The sequence below is a fragment of the Quercus suber genome, unplaced genomic scaffold, assembly GCF_002906115.3.
Source record: "Quercus suber isolate HL8 unplaced genomic scaffold, Cork oak 2.0 scaffold_286, whole genome shotgun sequence".
Lineage (NCBI taxonomy): Eukaryota > Viridiplantae > Streptophyta > Magnoliopsida > Fagales > Fagaceae > Quercus > Quercus suber.
Window position 1 is genome coordinate 295,497 of NW_027069742.1, and position 16,090 is coordinate 311,586.

The 16,090-nt window shown below is 35.0% G+C and overlaps 2 protein-coding genes across 2 annotated transcripts; one reads left to right on the plus strand and one right to left on the minus strand.

Moving 5' to 3' along the window:
- Positions 1 to 6,761: 6,761 nt before the first annotated feature.
- LOC112025897 (exocyst complex component EXO70A1) lies at positions 6,762 to 9,629 on the plus strand. The gene is made up of 2 exons (XM_024058580.2): positions 6,762 to 9,117; positions 9,287 to 9,629. The coding sequence occupies exon 1, from the start codon at positions 6,960 to 6,962 to the stop codon at positions 8,889 to 8,891; it is 1,932 nt and encodes a 643-aa protein (XP_023914348.1). The 5' UTR covers positions 6,762 to 6,959; the 3' UTR covers positions 8,892 to 9,117; positions 9,287 to 9,629.
- Positions 9,630 to 11,553: 1,924 nt separating this feature from the next.
- LOC112022936 (uncharacterized) lies at positions 11,554 to 16,090 on the minus strand. Its single transcript, XM_065782015.1, has 5 exons — positions 15,671 to 16,090; positions 13,692 to 14,610; positions 12,926 to 13,021; positions 12,169 to 12,305; positions 11,554 to 12,071 (listed from the first exon to the last, which is right to left on the minus strand). Exons 1-5 carry the CDS (start codon positions 15,907 to 15,909, stop codon positions 11,897 to 11,899), a joined length of 1,566 nt encoding a protein of 521 aa, XP_065638087.1. The 5' UTR covers positions 15,910 to 16,090; the 3' UTR covers positions 11,554 to 11,896.

Genomic DNA, 16,090 nt, shown 5'->3' on the forward strand with positions numbered 1-16,090 from the left:
TTCATCATAGAATGATTATTCAAGTCTTTTTAAAATTTGGGTCATATCAATTAAACCTTCTATAATTAGCCAAATCGGTAAGATAAATTCTTTGGTCTTGAGATTCTGATGCACATATGTATGGGCCTTGGTATTGAATTCTCGTGGTGCCTATTTAGGCTTTTCTAATGTGTAGATTCAACCCAGGCATGTAGGCCATATGGGCTGTCCTCGTGTGACTCTCAACTTTGGTCATTCCCTTAATGTCTTTTAAACCTGCGCCGGGCCATGTTAGTGGCCTTTTGGGTTGAATTTGTTGACCCATTCTTTCTTTTAATTACAAGTGTTTGTAATCAATTTGGGCCAGATTATGGGTTGGAAACTTGATCCATTAGTGAAGAAAAAATCATGGATCTTCAGGATTAATTTGGTAGGCCCATCTTGACCCAATTTCATGTGTTGGGTTTTCACGGGTAGTGGGCTATTGCAATGGACCTTGAGCCGACTTTGTGGTCTTCAGGCTTATACGAAATTTCCTCTAACAAATGGCCCTCACTGAAACAAAGATTTTAAAATTTTATGGTAGAAACTCAAACTAAAACTTCCTTGGCTTCACAGCTCACTGCTCCATGCTGGGTCATTTGAGAAGCTAGAGATGCCATGCTAAGCATGTCAGTGGGGGTGTTTAGTACCACAACTTAAATAATAATTTTTAATTTTTAAATAACATTACATATATTTTTACACTTTTTCACTTACATGTATTTCTAAAAAATACAAATAATGTTACTAAAACAACATTACCAAACGAGTCCCAAATCTCCAAAATGTTTTTTCACTAGATAGTGTTTATTGCACACGCTAATACACACTGTCCAAAACAACTAAAAAGTAAAAACGTGACTTTAAATCATGGTTTTAAACTTGAAATTGTAACTTAATGATTTTAAGTTGTTTTGAGCCGGATGTGTTTACATTCTCATTAAAAGCAAATGACCATTCGTTGATTTAAATAATAAAAAATAAATAAAAGTGGTATCATGTATGAATCTCGTAAAATTTTGTTTTTCTTTTTGAGATCAAATTAAATTAAATTAAATTAAATATTGGCCTGAGTGAATAAAGGATGCAAGATGGCCATATCCCCCTTTTAGTCTTTGGCCTTAACTCGAAAATTTATTTTCCCTTATTTTTTGAGTCAGTTTTCTACAAGAGAACAGCGAGGTCTTTGTTTGCTCAAATGAACAAACTTCAAGTTCCAAGTTCCAACTCATTGCCAGAATTATTATATATTCTATGGAGTATTGTTATTATTATTAATTTGCTGACAATATTTTTTTTCTAATTTATAAGTCAACCTTTCTCTACTTTATAGACCACTACAGCTGGAAATATATGAAAATGAATATATAAATTATAAAAAGTTGCAAATCTAAGCTTCTAACCTGGCACACAATTGTAACCCACCTTAACTCTGTGATTAGTATTACCATTAAAAGTTTGGATACAATAATATTCCGTACACTTATTATCATTTTCCCATGCTAACACGATGAACAAGGACGTGTATTCGGCGCTACAATCATTATAAATAGAAGCTTCATTTGAAAACAAATAATAAAGGTTAATATTTTAAGTTTTGTTTTGTTCTTTTGTGCCACAAATTTCTAGGCTCACCCAAATATTGTGTCATATTCCACATCTAACAGCTACATTATCTTCAGTTAAAAAAACAAAATCTTATTAGACTGTTTAGACAGTAGCTTGTACCCCATTCGATGAATGATTTTTTTTTAATTTATATTAATTTTATTTTTTAATAGAAATACATGAATAATCAAATTAATAATACAGTTTATGTAATAGCCTTTGAGAATAATTGGTATGTACATGAAAATAATAAACAAATGCTTACTTTAAACACTTCTATGCTTTTTACAGTAGAACTTTCTCCTAGTTTCAATTTTTATATATAATTTTAGATTGAAACTTAATTATAGGGAAAGTATATGAACATTCAATGAAATTGATATGAATCCAATTAAGTTTATTAAAACTCATTTGTTTTTGTCAATATTATTCTTTAATATATACATATATATATATATATATGTGTGTGTGTATATATATATATATATATATAATATTTAATGGATTAAAGTAGGGTTCATTTGGTATATCGAGCCTAACTTTTATTTTTCCTTAAAATCAAATTTTCAGTGTTTAGTATAGAAAAGGTTAAAAAGGGAAAAGCATTATGGATTTTTTTTGTTAAAGTATCATCTTTTCCAGAAGTGTTTATTTTTGTTATATAAAATTTTACAAAACTCAATTTTTTTTTTTTTAAAAACCATATTAAACGCAATCCTATAACTTCTTACTTCTTTAATAATTAAATTGTACATCTATCCTATATAAAATAAAATAAAAGTTGTACATCTATTACACACACTTGTGGCTGTATAGCACTAGCAAACGATTTTACTTCACGTTCTTGCAATGTGTGCAGCAAAGAAAATAGAAATGACGGCAAAATGTTGAGTTTCTCCAAACCCACCCTGCACCACTCGTGCAACTCTGAATTTAAAAAACGAATGTAGCCTGGCCAATAAGACTTTTATAAAATGTTTCTCTCTTCTCTAGATTGTTCTTAATTTGATAATTAATAACAAGCTGTACTTGTACTCTTGGCATTATTCCAATCCACCATACATTAGCTTCCAAAACATAAACAATATTTAATGAGAAAAATAGATAGCTGATATGGTGTATTTAAATCTTATGCCAGCTTAAAATAAGTGTCTTATACATTTATTTACTTTATTTTTTTGGTACATTAATTGGGATGGGGAATTCAAACCAAGTTGTTATAGTTCAATATGTACTAAACTACAAAATTCTTAATAGTGTCTTATAACTTTTATTTTATTTTATTTTTATAAATAATGATATAATTTAGATCTTTTTGAGTTGTAGTTGATTGGTTGACTTCATTAAATTCATCATTTGAATCTAATATTATTTTTTTAATTATTTAAATTTATGTTGTATTTGTATCTAGCCAAGGCAACAAGAAAAATTATTAGGTATTCTTCGAGTACCATAAATGTGTAGTCTTCTCTCTCACTGAATGGTAGGTTTTATTATGAATTTAATTAGAGAGAATTACTATTCATATGAAAGGAGAAAGTACGCATTTATAGTATTTCGATAATACACAATAATTTTTCAGGTAACAAAGGTAAACATGAATATCTGCTAAATATTCGCTAATTAATCTTATAGTAGAGGAATTAATTTTGGTTAAGCCAGCAGATTACGCTTATGCCTAGCTGGCATTAATATGAAACACTTTATTGTAAAATGCACATCTCTTTCTCTGTTAAAAGGAATTGGGAAATGGGAATCCTGGAAATTTTTAGATTCAAGCATTGCCTTTTTTTTTTTTTCTTTTCTTTTCTTTTTTTCTTTTTTCTTTTTTCTTTTTTCAATGTTTTTATGAGAGATTCAAACATTGCCTGCTAGAAAGTACAAAGAAAGGTGGGGGAAAAGAGAGAAAGGAATATATATGCACATATATCACCAAAAAAATCACATACATAGGAAGATTTATGACAACTTTCATATTACTTTATGGGATGTACTTTTTTTACTTTGTGGTTTTTCAATATCACCAAATAGGATATATATTTAAGTGAAATGTTAATTGACATTGTAAGGTGTTCATTAATAATGATTTATTGTGGGATTCACTTAATAAAAAATGAAAAATGCTAACAAATGTTCTTAGACAATTGGTTAATAATCCATTTAAATAAAATTTTATGGAAAAAAATTTAATATTTTGACAACTTTTTTTCATTTCTCATAAAAATTGTGTCAAAATTTTTCTAAAATTGATTATTAACCAATGCCCTAAAGGGCACTCATTAGCATGACCCGTAAAAAATTATTATAAATTGATTAAATGACTGAATCTAGTATTAAAATAACGAGTGAAACTCAAAAAGTTGATTTTATTGACTCTACACCCTATAAAATTGGTCAGAAATTTGACAAAAAAGTTGATTTTATTGACATAAAGTTCTTTCTTACCGCATCTTGTAGTACTCGTTAACACTACCATTTATATAATAATTTGCATCACTACTGCAATATATCTATATACAATACAGGTACATGATCAAAACATACATTCCCGATTATGGAAGCACCTTACTATCATTTTTATTGAAACATATCTAATTGTATTACCCTCAATTTTGTTAGCAAACAGCACCCTTTAGGCATTCTTTCTTTTTTAAATTAACTTTTTAACTAAAAAAACTCATGAGATACACTATTTAATATCTTGTTATTTGATGAGTAATATTTAAAATAAGAAATTAAATTAAATTTTTAAATGGATGCTAAAATATATAGATATGATAAGATTTGAATCTATTGTTCCCCTTCATGAGAATTGGATTCAAAAGGTTTAAGCATATGAGTTTGGGTCTAATTATTTTATATTAATCACTCCCTTTTATTATTTTTATTCAATATGCGACTTTATTCATACTTTTTTTTTTAAAGAAACAAATACACATGCACACAAAAGGGAGAGGGAAATGGGTTCTAAAATAAAGGCACTAAACTCCACTAAAAAACCATGGTGGAACTTTTCTTACACATGTATACCTAATTGTGGGGCCCGTGGGCCCGATAGCCTCGGCCCATCGGGTATTAGGCCCAAGGTCAACGCCGAGGAGGACTAACCAGCCAAGGCTAAGTTAGACAAAGCCTCTTTTGTGACCCACGCCGAGGACCTGTTCGTCCTCGGCATTCTAAGGATAATCTTTGGGAAGGGACCAGCTCAGAGCAAGCTGTCACATTCGCACTTAATGCCACCTAACCCTTCTGGCTGCATTAATGGGGATATAACCCCTTAGCAGGGCAACGTTAGTCAGAGTGAACCACTTGAGTACTGATAAGGCCTCTGATGGGACAGACGGCCAGAAGAGAGGCAAATGGATGATCAACAGATGGAATAAGGAGATAGATCCCCCCCCCCAAAAAAAAAGAAAAGAAAAAGAAAAAAGACAAGGTATGTAGGCCTGGTTGGACCAATCAAATTTCGATATAGTTCAAGTATTTCAAAAGATGCCTTGTCTTTCCAATAGAAAAAAAATCAGTACGTTACTGTTGAAGTCTAATGGACACAAACTATACACCGTTCAACTTCCAGCAAGAAAATTAGAATAAGTGTATATGTAACGTTGCTTTCATTGATTTACCTTAAAATTAGTCTATTAGATTACTCTTTTATTGGTTGAGTGCTATTGTATTGTCAATGTCTCTTAAATTAAGATAATTCTCTTGATTTTAGCTAGCGTAATTGGAAAAGTTTTTTTTGTTGTCAATCTTGAAGGTGGGTCATTGATTGGAATTCGATTGTTACTATAAAAATAATTAAAATAATTCTTGAAAAAGAAAAAAAAAATAAGAATGAAAAACAATTCATATTAAGAGAGATATAATATATTTTTGTCTTCATCTCTCTCTCTCTTCTAAGTTTTAGCACTTAGGGTCGTTTCGATTAATTTTGCAGCATGTCTGTGTGTGTGTGTATAATTTAATAATCATAATTATTTGATAATTTTGGTAACTATGAAAAAACAATTGCTTTCTCTAAGACTATGTATAATGTATCTTGCTTGTTTCCAAGTAAAATTACTTATTTTGACACATACAAAACATTACTTATTTTGTTCTATCTTTTAATTTTTTTTTTTTTTGCTATGTTCTATCTTTTAATATATTTGAAGTTTATTTACATATATTTGTCATTATTTAAGATTGAGAAATGCTAAAGGTAGTACTAATTCTACTAAAAAAGAGATCTATAAACTACATCATAATAAATGTGAATAATGTCATATCAAAAACATAAAAAATAATTAAATTTTATTTTTGGGGTATTATAATACATTAGCTTGTAAGATTTAATTAGTAAAAATTGTATTGTTCTCGCCCTCTAGAATTATATATGTATGAGATAAGTTTTAAAAGTATCCAAAGAAGTAGTCCATCTCCTTCTACATCTAAGTTTATATTTAGAAGGTTCTTTTGAGTGTGTGCCGTATTTTAAGTCATTCCCTATATTCTTGTGTTTGTGTGTGCGAGTACGAGGGAGAGATTATAATCAAAAGTTTATATTTAATGAATTTTATATATTCCTTAAAAAAAAAAAAAATCACTCTCTCCCACACCCGTCTCTACTCTTATAAATTATTAAAAATGATTAAAAAAAATTTGTATTAATTTTACTATAAAATGAATGAGGTGTTACTAAAAGATTTTTTTTTTAAGTGTTTACTATGAATAAAGTGTTACTAAGCCTCCGTTTGGAAAGCACATTTTGTACCTCGCATCTATGTTTGGCGTATGACGTTTGAAATAACAAGATCCACGATTACTGTTCACATTTTAAAATTATGACTCATAATGTTTTAAAACTTAAACTCATGACTACTGTTTATATTTTAAAATTATTTTACTATAATATTTTTTGTTTTTAATTTTTAACAAAATAAGCCGTATTCAATTCCTTCCTAATCATTATTTTCTCTAGAAACACGTTGTTTTTACCGTAAGTAGAAAAACATGGACAGTTAAACACCCCGTTATCAGTTTAACCAACCAAACAAACAAAGAAAAGTCAGAAAGTCAAAATTTTGAAGTCAATCATTTCTCCCACTCCTTTCTTTTCGATAATACAATTCACAACACAACATACACGCACAACAGTCTCTCCAAAAATCCACACTCCAAGACAAAAACACAAACAGTCAGTCAGTCAGTCACACACCCATACCCACACCCTCAATTTTCCCTATTATTCCAATCCAATCTCTTTTTCTCTCTAAATATCTCTACCACTGTAACCAAAAATCAAAAACCCTCTCTTTTTACTATTAAGATTTTTTTTTAGTTAGTTAATGGAGCCGCCGGAGGATAAACGAACACCGTTGGATGAAGCGGAGGGGATAATCCTACGGTGGGACTCAACCGCATCGGAAGAAGCCAGAGAGAAAATGATTTTCGATTCTGATCGGAACGAAGTTGATCGTTACTTACAAGCCGTCGATGAAATCCAACGGTCGCTATCTTCCACGACCATCAACAGCGAAAGCAGCAGCAACAGCAACAGCAACAGCGACGAAAGCGGTTTGAACTCGACGATTCGGATCGCCATGGCTCGGCTGGAGGACGAGTTTCGGAATATTCTGCTGAGTCACACTGCTCCTATTGAAGCCGAGTCGATTTCGTTCAGCTCCGATCCGAGCTCGTCGACTCACTCTCACGGTCAAGTCGACGATCATGAGGACGAGGGCGAGCACGATCAGGATTTGAATTTGAATTTGAATATGAGCTTGAAGCTCGCTCAGGAGCGGGAGGAGCAGGAGGAAGGTGAAGGAGAAGGTGGAGATTCGGTTTCTGATGGTGCTGGTAGCAGTAGATCGAGTTACCGAACTACTAGCAGTATCCGCGAGATCGATTTGGTGCCGTCGGATGCGATCTACGATCTGAGGAGCATCGCAGAGAGGATGATCGCCGCCGGTTACTTGCGGGAGTGTATTCAAGTGTACGGAAGCGTCCGGAAGTCGGCGGTGGACACGAGTTTCCGGCGGCTCGGGATCGAGAAGCTGAGCATCGGCGATGTGCAGAGGCTGGAGTGGGATCAGCTCGAAGCGAAGATCCGACGGTGGATTCGGGCCGCGAAGGTTTGCGTTAGGGTTTTGTTCGCGAGCGAGAAGAAGCTCTGCGAGCAAATTTTCGAGAATTTGGGAACCGATATCGACGATGCGTGCTTCGTCGAGACCGTGAAAGGTCCGGCGATTCAGCTGTTCAATCTCTTCGAAGCGATCAGTATCAGCCGCCGATCGCCGGAGAAGCTGTTCAAGATTCTGGACTTACACGATGCTTTGATGGTTTTGATTCCAGACATCGATGTCGTTTTCGAAGCGAAAATTGCCGAGTCGATTCGGATTCAAGCGGCGGAGATTCTGTCTCGGCTAGCCGAGGCGGCGAGGGGGATCTTATCGGAGTTCGAAAACGCAGTTCTTCGCGAGCCGTCTAGGGTTCCGGTGCCCGGCGGGACGATACACCCTCTCACGAGGTATGTGATGAATTATATAAGTTTGATTTCGGATTATAAGCAAACTTTGATTGAACTTATCGTGTCGAAACCGTCAACCGGAACCCGATACGGGAGCGATCCGACGACTCCTGATATGGAGTTTGCTGATGAGTTGGAAGGGAAGACTCCTTTGGCATTGCATTTGATTTGGGTGATTGTGATTTTGCAATTCAATTTGGAGGGAAAGTCTAAGCACTACAAAGATACTTCATTGGCACATTTGTTTATGATGAACAATGTGCACTACATTGTGCAAAAGGTGAAAGGGTCACCTGAGTTGAGAGAAATGATTGGGGATGATTATCTGAAGAAGCTAACTGGGAAGTTTAGGCAGGCCGCGACGAATTATCAGAGGGCAACTTGGGTTAGGGTGTTGTATTGCTTGAGGGATGAAGGGTTACATGTGAGTGGGAGTTTTTCATCTGGGGTGTCGAAAAGTGCATTGAGAGAGAGGTTTAAGTCGTTTAACGCCATGTTCGAGGATGTTCATAGGAATCAGGCCATGTGGTTGGTGCCTGATGCTCAGCTTAGGGAGGAGCTGAGGATATCTATATCGGAGAAGTTACTCCCGGCTTATAGGTCGTTTCTGGGGCGGTTCAGGACCCATATTGAGAGTGGAAAGCACCCGGAGAATTACATCAAGTACTCGGTTGATGATTTGGAGACTTCTGTGTTGGATTTCTTTGAGGGGTACCCTGTATCCCAGCACATAAGGAGGAGATCTAACTAATGGATTGAAGTGAAGTGGGAAGTGACCGAGTTTTGGGAAATTAGAAACTAGGAAGAATTCTTTTAATTTTTTGTGGAGTGTTTGGGTGATGTGGTGCTGGTCAATCTGGGATTTCCAGAGCCTCTGATTTGTGAAAAAAAGTTCTGCATTGGATATTCGTTGGGAAGATCAGTTGTAGCTCTCCAGGATCGCGCAAAAGTCCCTTCAGCCTGAATGCTTCTGCACTGTAAGCATGTTATTTATGTTGTTACCACGTTCTAGATTTTGGTTTCATTTGTTTATATTCGCACTGTTGCATGTGTGTTTTCTTTTGCTCTATAATGTCAGCAAGCAGTTTCCTTTTTATAGCTTCAGATGACTCTTAATACCATGTTGTATTTTTGCCCTTTGTTAAGATGCATATATGGGAAACCGAATCTTAGATCAACATGCGTTGAAGTGGCCGTTTCCTTTTCAAGCTTCGACTGACTTCTGTACCATGTTAAGTTTCTGGCCTTCATGAGAACAAATTGGAAATTGGATAATCTCATAGAAAACCTAGTGGAGAATTGCTTAATATGTGTCAAGGGCAAAACCCATGTATATAGATTCAATTATTCAAATATGGCAAAATCCATGTAATTTTGCGGTTAAACCCCGCAACTGTATTTCCATCGTTGCTTGCTCAATCCTCCCATCTCCTTTTGAGCTGCATCACCTATAAGATATATTAATGGACTTTTAAGTTTGATTTCTGTACCTTCTATGTGATTCTGATTTAATTTTTCCTGCTAATAGAGGTTCCTACTTGGTATTTTTCTCAATCTAAAGTGTGATAATTAGGTAGATTGATTCTACTTACAGGATGTCCTGTGAGTATCTAGTAGTAGCTGAAAAATCTAATTCTGATTCTGACCATTTATTTTTCCTTTTTGGTTGTGTACATGTGTCCGAGTTGTTAGGACCATATTTGAAATATTTCTATACGATTACCTGAAAAAATTCCTAGTCCTGTTACATTCTTTTGGATCTAAAAATAATTGGATTTAATTTGTTTTTAGCTATTTATTGCATCCCTCTCCCACCCAACCTATGGACACACTTGAGCTCAAAAAGTTGAGCGCTGATTGGGCACAGAAAAGAGAACTTGAAAAGGGAAAACAACATGAACCTGCACTTGATCCGATATGGATATGCAGATAATAATCAATTATTGGAATTTCACAGAATATACCTTATTCAACCAAATCAAGATTATGTGTAAAAAAATGTAATCAAACATTTTCAATGGGTGTAAAAGGGTCCCCTGAATGTAGTGGGAAAATATGACATTGTATGTTTGGTAGTCATAGGGAGCTGCTACCATTTGTGTAGTGGAAACCAAGCTCTTAAGCCATACAAGGATGAGAGTGACGCATTCATCTTTCAGAGTGCATTCTTTATAAAGTGCGGGTGTTATTTTAACCTTGTGACCTTTGCCACATATATTTAACATATCACATATGTCCTAATTTAAAGAACGAATATCTTACCACTGATAGGAATAAATAAATTCAAGTATCATGAACCCTGCAAGAAAGGTCTCGTGTCTGAATAAATAAGATATCAAAATTTTATAATTAGTTTTCCAATGAAGTTTTAAATAGTTGGATGCATCATGAAATAGAAATATGGAGTGGATAGCTTGACGTGTAGTCCAAATTATTTTATCAGTCAATAGAAGGATTAAATAGGAAAATCTCACATTCATGGTGGAATGGATAGCTTGACAAGTCGGTATATGTTGTGTCCAAATTCTTTTATCAAGCAATAGAAGAAATTGAACAGAGAAATTTCTTACTCTCATGGTGAACCTTATTATAAATGTAATTAATGGGATCTTTTATGAATGAAAGAGAGCATTATATCACCAAGAGTAGATAATAATTACTCAAAACTTTCTTAAAATGAATTCTTAACCAATGCCTCATCAGCAATCGTTAACATTTTTCATAAATAATAAATCTTAGAGGGTATTTTTTTTTTCTTAATGGTAAAATCCCAAGGGTTGAATCGTTAATCTGGTGGGTTTTAGGCCTCAAGGATCTCAATGAAAACTTGGGATTCAAATCTTCTACCAATACCTTAGGTCATCCTAATAGGGAATTTTGCTTTGTAGTTAGTTGAGGTGCGTGAGAGACTTGAGTAGACCTTAATGGTGGGATTAAAGCATCAAAAAGTCCATTCCTACTGGCTGCTCAAAGCTCAAACCAAGGCACGAATGCCAATCATCTCGTTTTAAAGCAAGCCACCAGCCGCACAATCTAATTCTAACTTTCTTTATGCAGCATCCAATCATTCCAAGGAAAGAAAGAAAAAAAATAAAAGTATTCAGAGTCAATAAAAGGCGGCAGCGTGCATCATATGACATGACATCCATGTCATAACTCATTTAGAGCAATGCTTTGCTTTGCCAGCCCAAACAGAATTTATCAAATTATGGACGTGGAACCCAGATGCTATAGACATTAGATGTAGACGTGGAACACATTGGCTGGTCCCCTAAATTTGATGCACTAATTTTGCAAGGACAAACCTAACGTGCGGTTTAAAAACAAAAGAAAGAAAAGAAGACTAATAGTTTACGTGAATCAAAAAGGAAAACGACATTCGACAAAGAAGAAATACACAAGTCGTCAGTTAGTTGGGCAGAATTCACATCATTCCATTCAACAAAATTTCTCTCTTAAGGAATTTTCCTAACAAATAAACCTATTAATTTTATTTAATCATACCACTAATCTCCATTGACTCTGCCTTCGTTTACAGCAATAAATAAGCAATACAATAACCAATTTAACAAATACATAGAAAAAAAAAAAAAAACCTAACTAGGGATAATTTAAATACAAAAGTCACGTGACAATCGCAACATGGAATTTTCGTATCATGATCCCTACTCCTGTATACTTGCTAGCGTTGGATTCAGGGGAGCAGCTGAGGATTGTAAATGATGATAATAATAAACTAGTAGATGGGTTTAAAATTTACTCTGTCTTGTCTTCTTCCATATCCCCATTCAATAATCCATTGCCGTCTTGCACTGATCTAGCTTCAGGCGCACTTCGGAAGTCATTGGAAGGCAATGGGGCTGGTTTTATGAGAGTCAAAGTTGTATCGTCTCTGTCAAACTCTTCGCTTCCATCATCAGAGTAAGTGTATCTGTCAAGAAGAGAAAAACAAGTGGGAACAGAGTTCTTTAACCAAGATATGTGCCGCTTGGACCTAAAATGAAATTTTTTTTTTTGTTGGCTTTTACCGTGTTGAGTTCTGAGAAGGCGCCCAGAGAGAACATATGACACAAAGAAGAGAGAAAGACAGGACTTGCCAGAATGCAGGGATGATCCATGCATTCTGCCATTTCTCGTTGTAAACATCAATTGATTTGAAATAAAGCTGCATAGTACAAAGTTGTGAAATACGTTACAAAAGACTTCATATGAAGCTGCAAATACAAAGTTGAGAATCATATAACAAGTGATCATGTTACCAAATTTACCAAAGAAAGCAGGATTAAAAAAAAAATGATCCAAACAAATAGTCATCCTAATTTTTCAACCTTTGTAGACATAAAGTAAAAGCTTAGTTATCCAAGAATAAAATAGTTTCATACCATCTGGTTTGGGAATTTCCAATCCAACCTGTCCTAAAATTATATAGGATTCAGAATGATGGCAGAGCACCTAGTTCCATTTCCAATCCATCTTAAAAACATAACTTCAATCCATTTAAACACCCAATCTATACTATATATAAAGGGAGGTTCATATAAATAAAACAATTAAAACTGGTGAGTTTTTAACACCATTGTTTTTGTTCCTCTGAGTTTATTTAATGAAAATTTCTTATCATCTTTTTTCACATTTACCAGGTTTCTATAGATGATATAGATTCAGCTAGTAGTCAAACAAGTCATTTGGCAGATAAAACAATTTTCTTGAAAATGCTAGTAGTTCACAGTCTTTTCCTAATCTTCTTACTTCTTAGACATATGTAAGTGCCAATGTGTGGATTACCTCATAGCATATCCAGCCCACAGACACGATAACAGCTACGGCCAAAGCATTTGTAAACTTCCTGTAAATATCCAGTTTAACAACCATCCGTCTAGCCTGTCACACCACATAAGCAAATAAAAGTCGTCATCTAGATATTTGTTTATTAAGATACAAAATAAGAAGAGGAGGCATTACAGAAGGAAGCATTAATGAAGCTTAGGGCTTAAAGAAAACCCACCCAATTCCAGCATATAAGGCACAAACAGGTAAAAGGTTTCACAGATTTTAATTGTCAGGGCCTATTGTGAATGGACAGGTGTAGGGAAGATTACAAGCCAAGAGACAAATAATGAACATTCAGGATTTCAATCTTCTACTGTTCTCTTAATTTTTACAAAAACAACACCAAACACACTAATGTTGGCGCAGTACAAAGCACTTTGAGAAAACATTACGCTGATTCCTATTATCATCAAACAGAAAATTCATTTAAGCTTTAGCCTACAGATAACTTAAGAAGGGTCATAATTGTCATGGTTTCTTAAAGATGGACACTAAAAATAGCTTGTTTTTGGTTATTGAGTTTTCAAGACACCTGCATCCATCTATATAGATACTTTGTTTTCAATTTGAGAACACAGCAGAAAGGCCATGTCCTACACTACCCTGTTATGCCTATGACCCACTTACTTAGCATTGAGGGACAAAAGAAGTAGCCATCAAAACCATAAGATCTTCAAGAAACATAATAAAATATGAATAAGAGAAGATGCAAACCAAGTACCTGAAGCTTACTTAAAGTTGCAGAGAGGGAAGTAAATATCCAAAGAATGAAGAAAGCATCCAAGACTGCTACAGGAAGAACCAAAAAGAGTCTTGCCTTTCCTGAAAGATCGCTTATTGCACCAACATTTTCTACCAACTCAAGAACTTCGGATGCCACAAAGAAGGTGGCTCCAAGCATGATCACCTTTGATGTAAGCCCACCAAGGGTAGGTCTCACAACACCAAAGCCCATCGAAACCATTAACATTATCAAACGAGCTACCGTACGTTTAACAGCGCCAAAGGTGACAGCCCACATGGTTATCCCAGTTGGTCTGATTCCAGTCTCATTGAATTCAGCATATTCAAAATACCAAAGAGTCATCTCAAACATGCCCAGTGCTATCACTATTGTTATGCAGTTCTGCAATGGAAGAACTTCTCTCCAAAATCTTGCATACTGAGAGAACCAAAAGATCCCAAGTATCACAAAAGCAAAGGACATGAATCCATAGAAATTCATAAGTGGTGCCATTCTACCAGGTAAGTAACCAGCAGGATTTTTCCATATTGATTTTCCCTCCACAGTCAAATCTTTAAGCTTTGGATCACAATGAATGAAATACACGTTATACATTCCAGTTTTAGTTATCTCTATGGATTTCGATGGCAACATTGCAACTTCTTCATCTAAATCAAATGAGACACCAAAAACTTTGGGCCAACCAGGGTTCTCAGTAGATGGGCGGTGAATGATTTCTCCTTCTGAACAGACACCTAGTTTTGCAAGATCTGCTGTGCAACAAACAGCTCTTTGACCCCCATAGGCTGAACCCCCAATTGTCTCTCTATCTTCCACCTCAAAAACAATGGCGTGCAGCAACCCCGAGCTGAAGTTAGCCAATTCCTTGCCTCTCCGGAATTTAACCTTCTCAAAACTGGTTTCATATTACCACATAAGGTCAGGCATTGGGAACAAATAATTCAAACATGGAGACCATAATGCAAGAGAGAAATTTTGAAAAATGTTAAAAGAGTATGCTAGTTCTATCAATATATTTCTCTTAGTGTAAAATGAACACCATCAACTTCATTAAAAGCTATACTTAAAACTGCATCACCCTTATCAGTAGAACACTAATGCTCTCGCCATTACAAAAATTCAAAAAATTTCTCACATATTATAAACAGCATGTTGAGAGAACACACACTCCTTTTCTTTATTTCATACAAATTCCGCAGTTAAATCATGTAACAACTTCACTTTTTTAACTTCATTAATTCATGGAAAAAAATTATTTATTAGAGGCTCTCAAGTTGTGATCAATTTCGCTCAACTACAACAATACAAAGGATCCGTTTGGTTAGGTGTTTTGGGAGCCTAAAAGAGCGTTTTTAAAACCCCAAAACTCTATTTTGCAACAGCAACTACTCGTAACTTTTTTATAAACGCTCATTTTAAACTCAAAACACAATTTTGCAACCGTTTATACAAACACACCCAAAGCCTTAGTTCCAGATCTACAAGGTCAAGAATATATCCTCAACAAACTAATCGGATTCATTCACGTGTATTCTTTTGCGCCATTCTATCTTATCCAAAACCATACTCTCAATAATCTCCTTAATTAACATGTCCTTTTTTTTTACTACTTCTAAAGGTGTTATTTCAGATCTTACTTTCATTCCCTCGACTTGAATCAAATCACTCTTCCATCATTTTCTCTCTCTCGTCAATTTTATTCACCAAATTCAACAGATTAACAGTTAGATTGACAGAAATGAAATTTTGACTTAGTGCAAGAATCCGAGTATTCATTTATATTCTTCAAAAGCGTAATTCAGTCATTATCGTATTGCTCATACTTCATATACTCAACAAATCTCATCCCCCTAAATTTCAGTTCGCATCAAACTCACACACACATTTTCGCACCAGATCTCAATAAAATACACATAATTGAAACAAAAATTAAGCACAGATTCTTCAAAAATTACCGAATGTACGAGTCGCCGTTGTCGGTGAGGGAGGTGGAATTGCGGTGAGAAGGGGCGGAAGAGTAAATTCCCTCGCTGCCGCCGTGGACGACGAAGGCGCCGCCTTTGGCGACGAATCTGTCGCCGGAGTATTCGTGAACCGACGCTTGTACCGTCTCGTACTCACTGCACGCAAAGTACAACAGCAACAGCTGCAGCAAGGTCAGAACCGTACGGGAGGAACCGGACGGCCACGTCATTTTTTCGATTCGAAGATTTTGGACACACAGAAGGTTCTGGATCTGAGATTCTGAATTGAGGTAAGAAAGAGTCGGCCTTTGTTTTTTTTGTGTCTAAAAGTGTGAAGTAAGAGACTTTTTAGTTTTTAGTGAGTGAGTCAGAGTCTATAGAAATTTTATTGTACTTTGGGTTTCGCTTTGC

Coding starts and splice junctions, on each gene's coding strand:
- LOC112025897 (XM_024058580.2), top strand. CDS start 6,960: ATGGAGCCGCCGGAGGATAAACGAACACCGTTGGATGAAGCGGAGGGG.
- LOC112022936 (XM_065782015.1), bottom strand. CDS start 15,909: ATGACGTGGCCGTCCGGTTCCTCCCGTACGGTTCTGACCTTGCTGCAG. Junction 14,611..15,670: donor AACGGCGACTCGTACATTCG/GTAATTTTTGAA, acceptor ATATGAAACCAG/TTTTGAGAAGGTTAAATTCC. Junction 12,072..12,168: donor CCTTCTCAGAACTCAACACG/GTAAAAGCCAAC, acceptor TCTTCTTGACAG/ATACACTTACTCTGATGATG.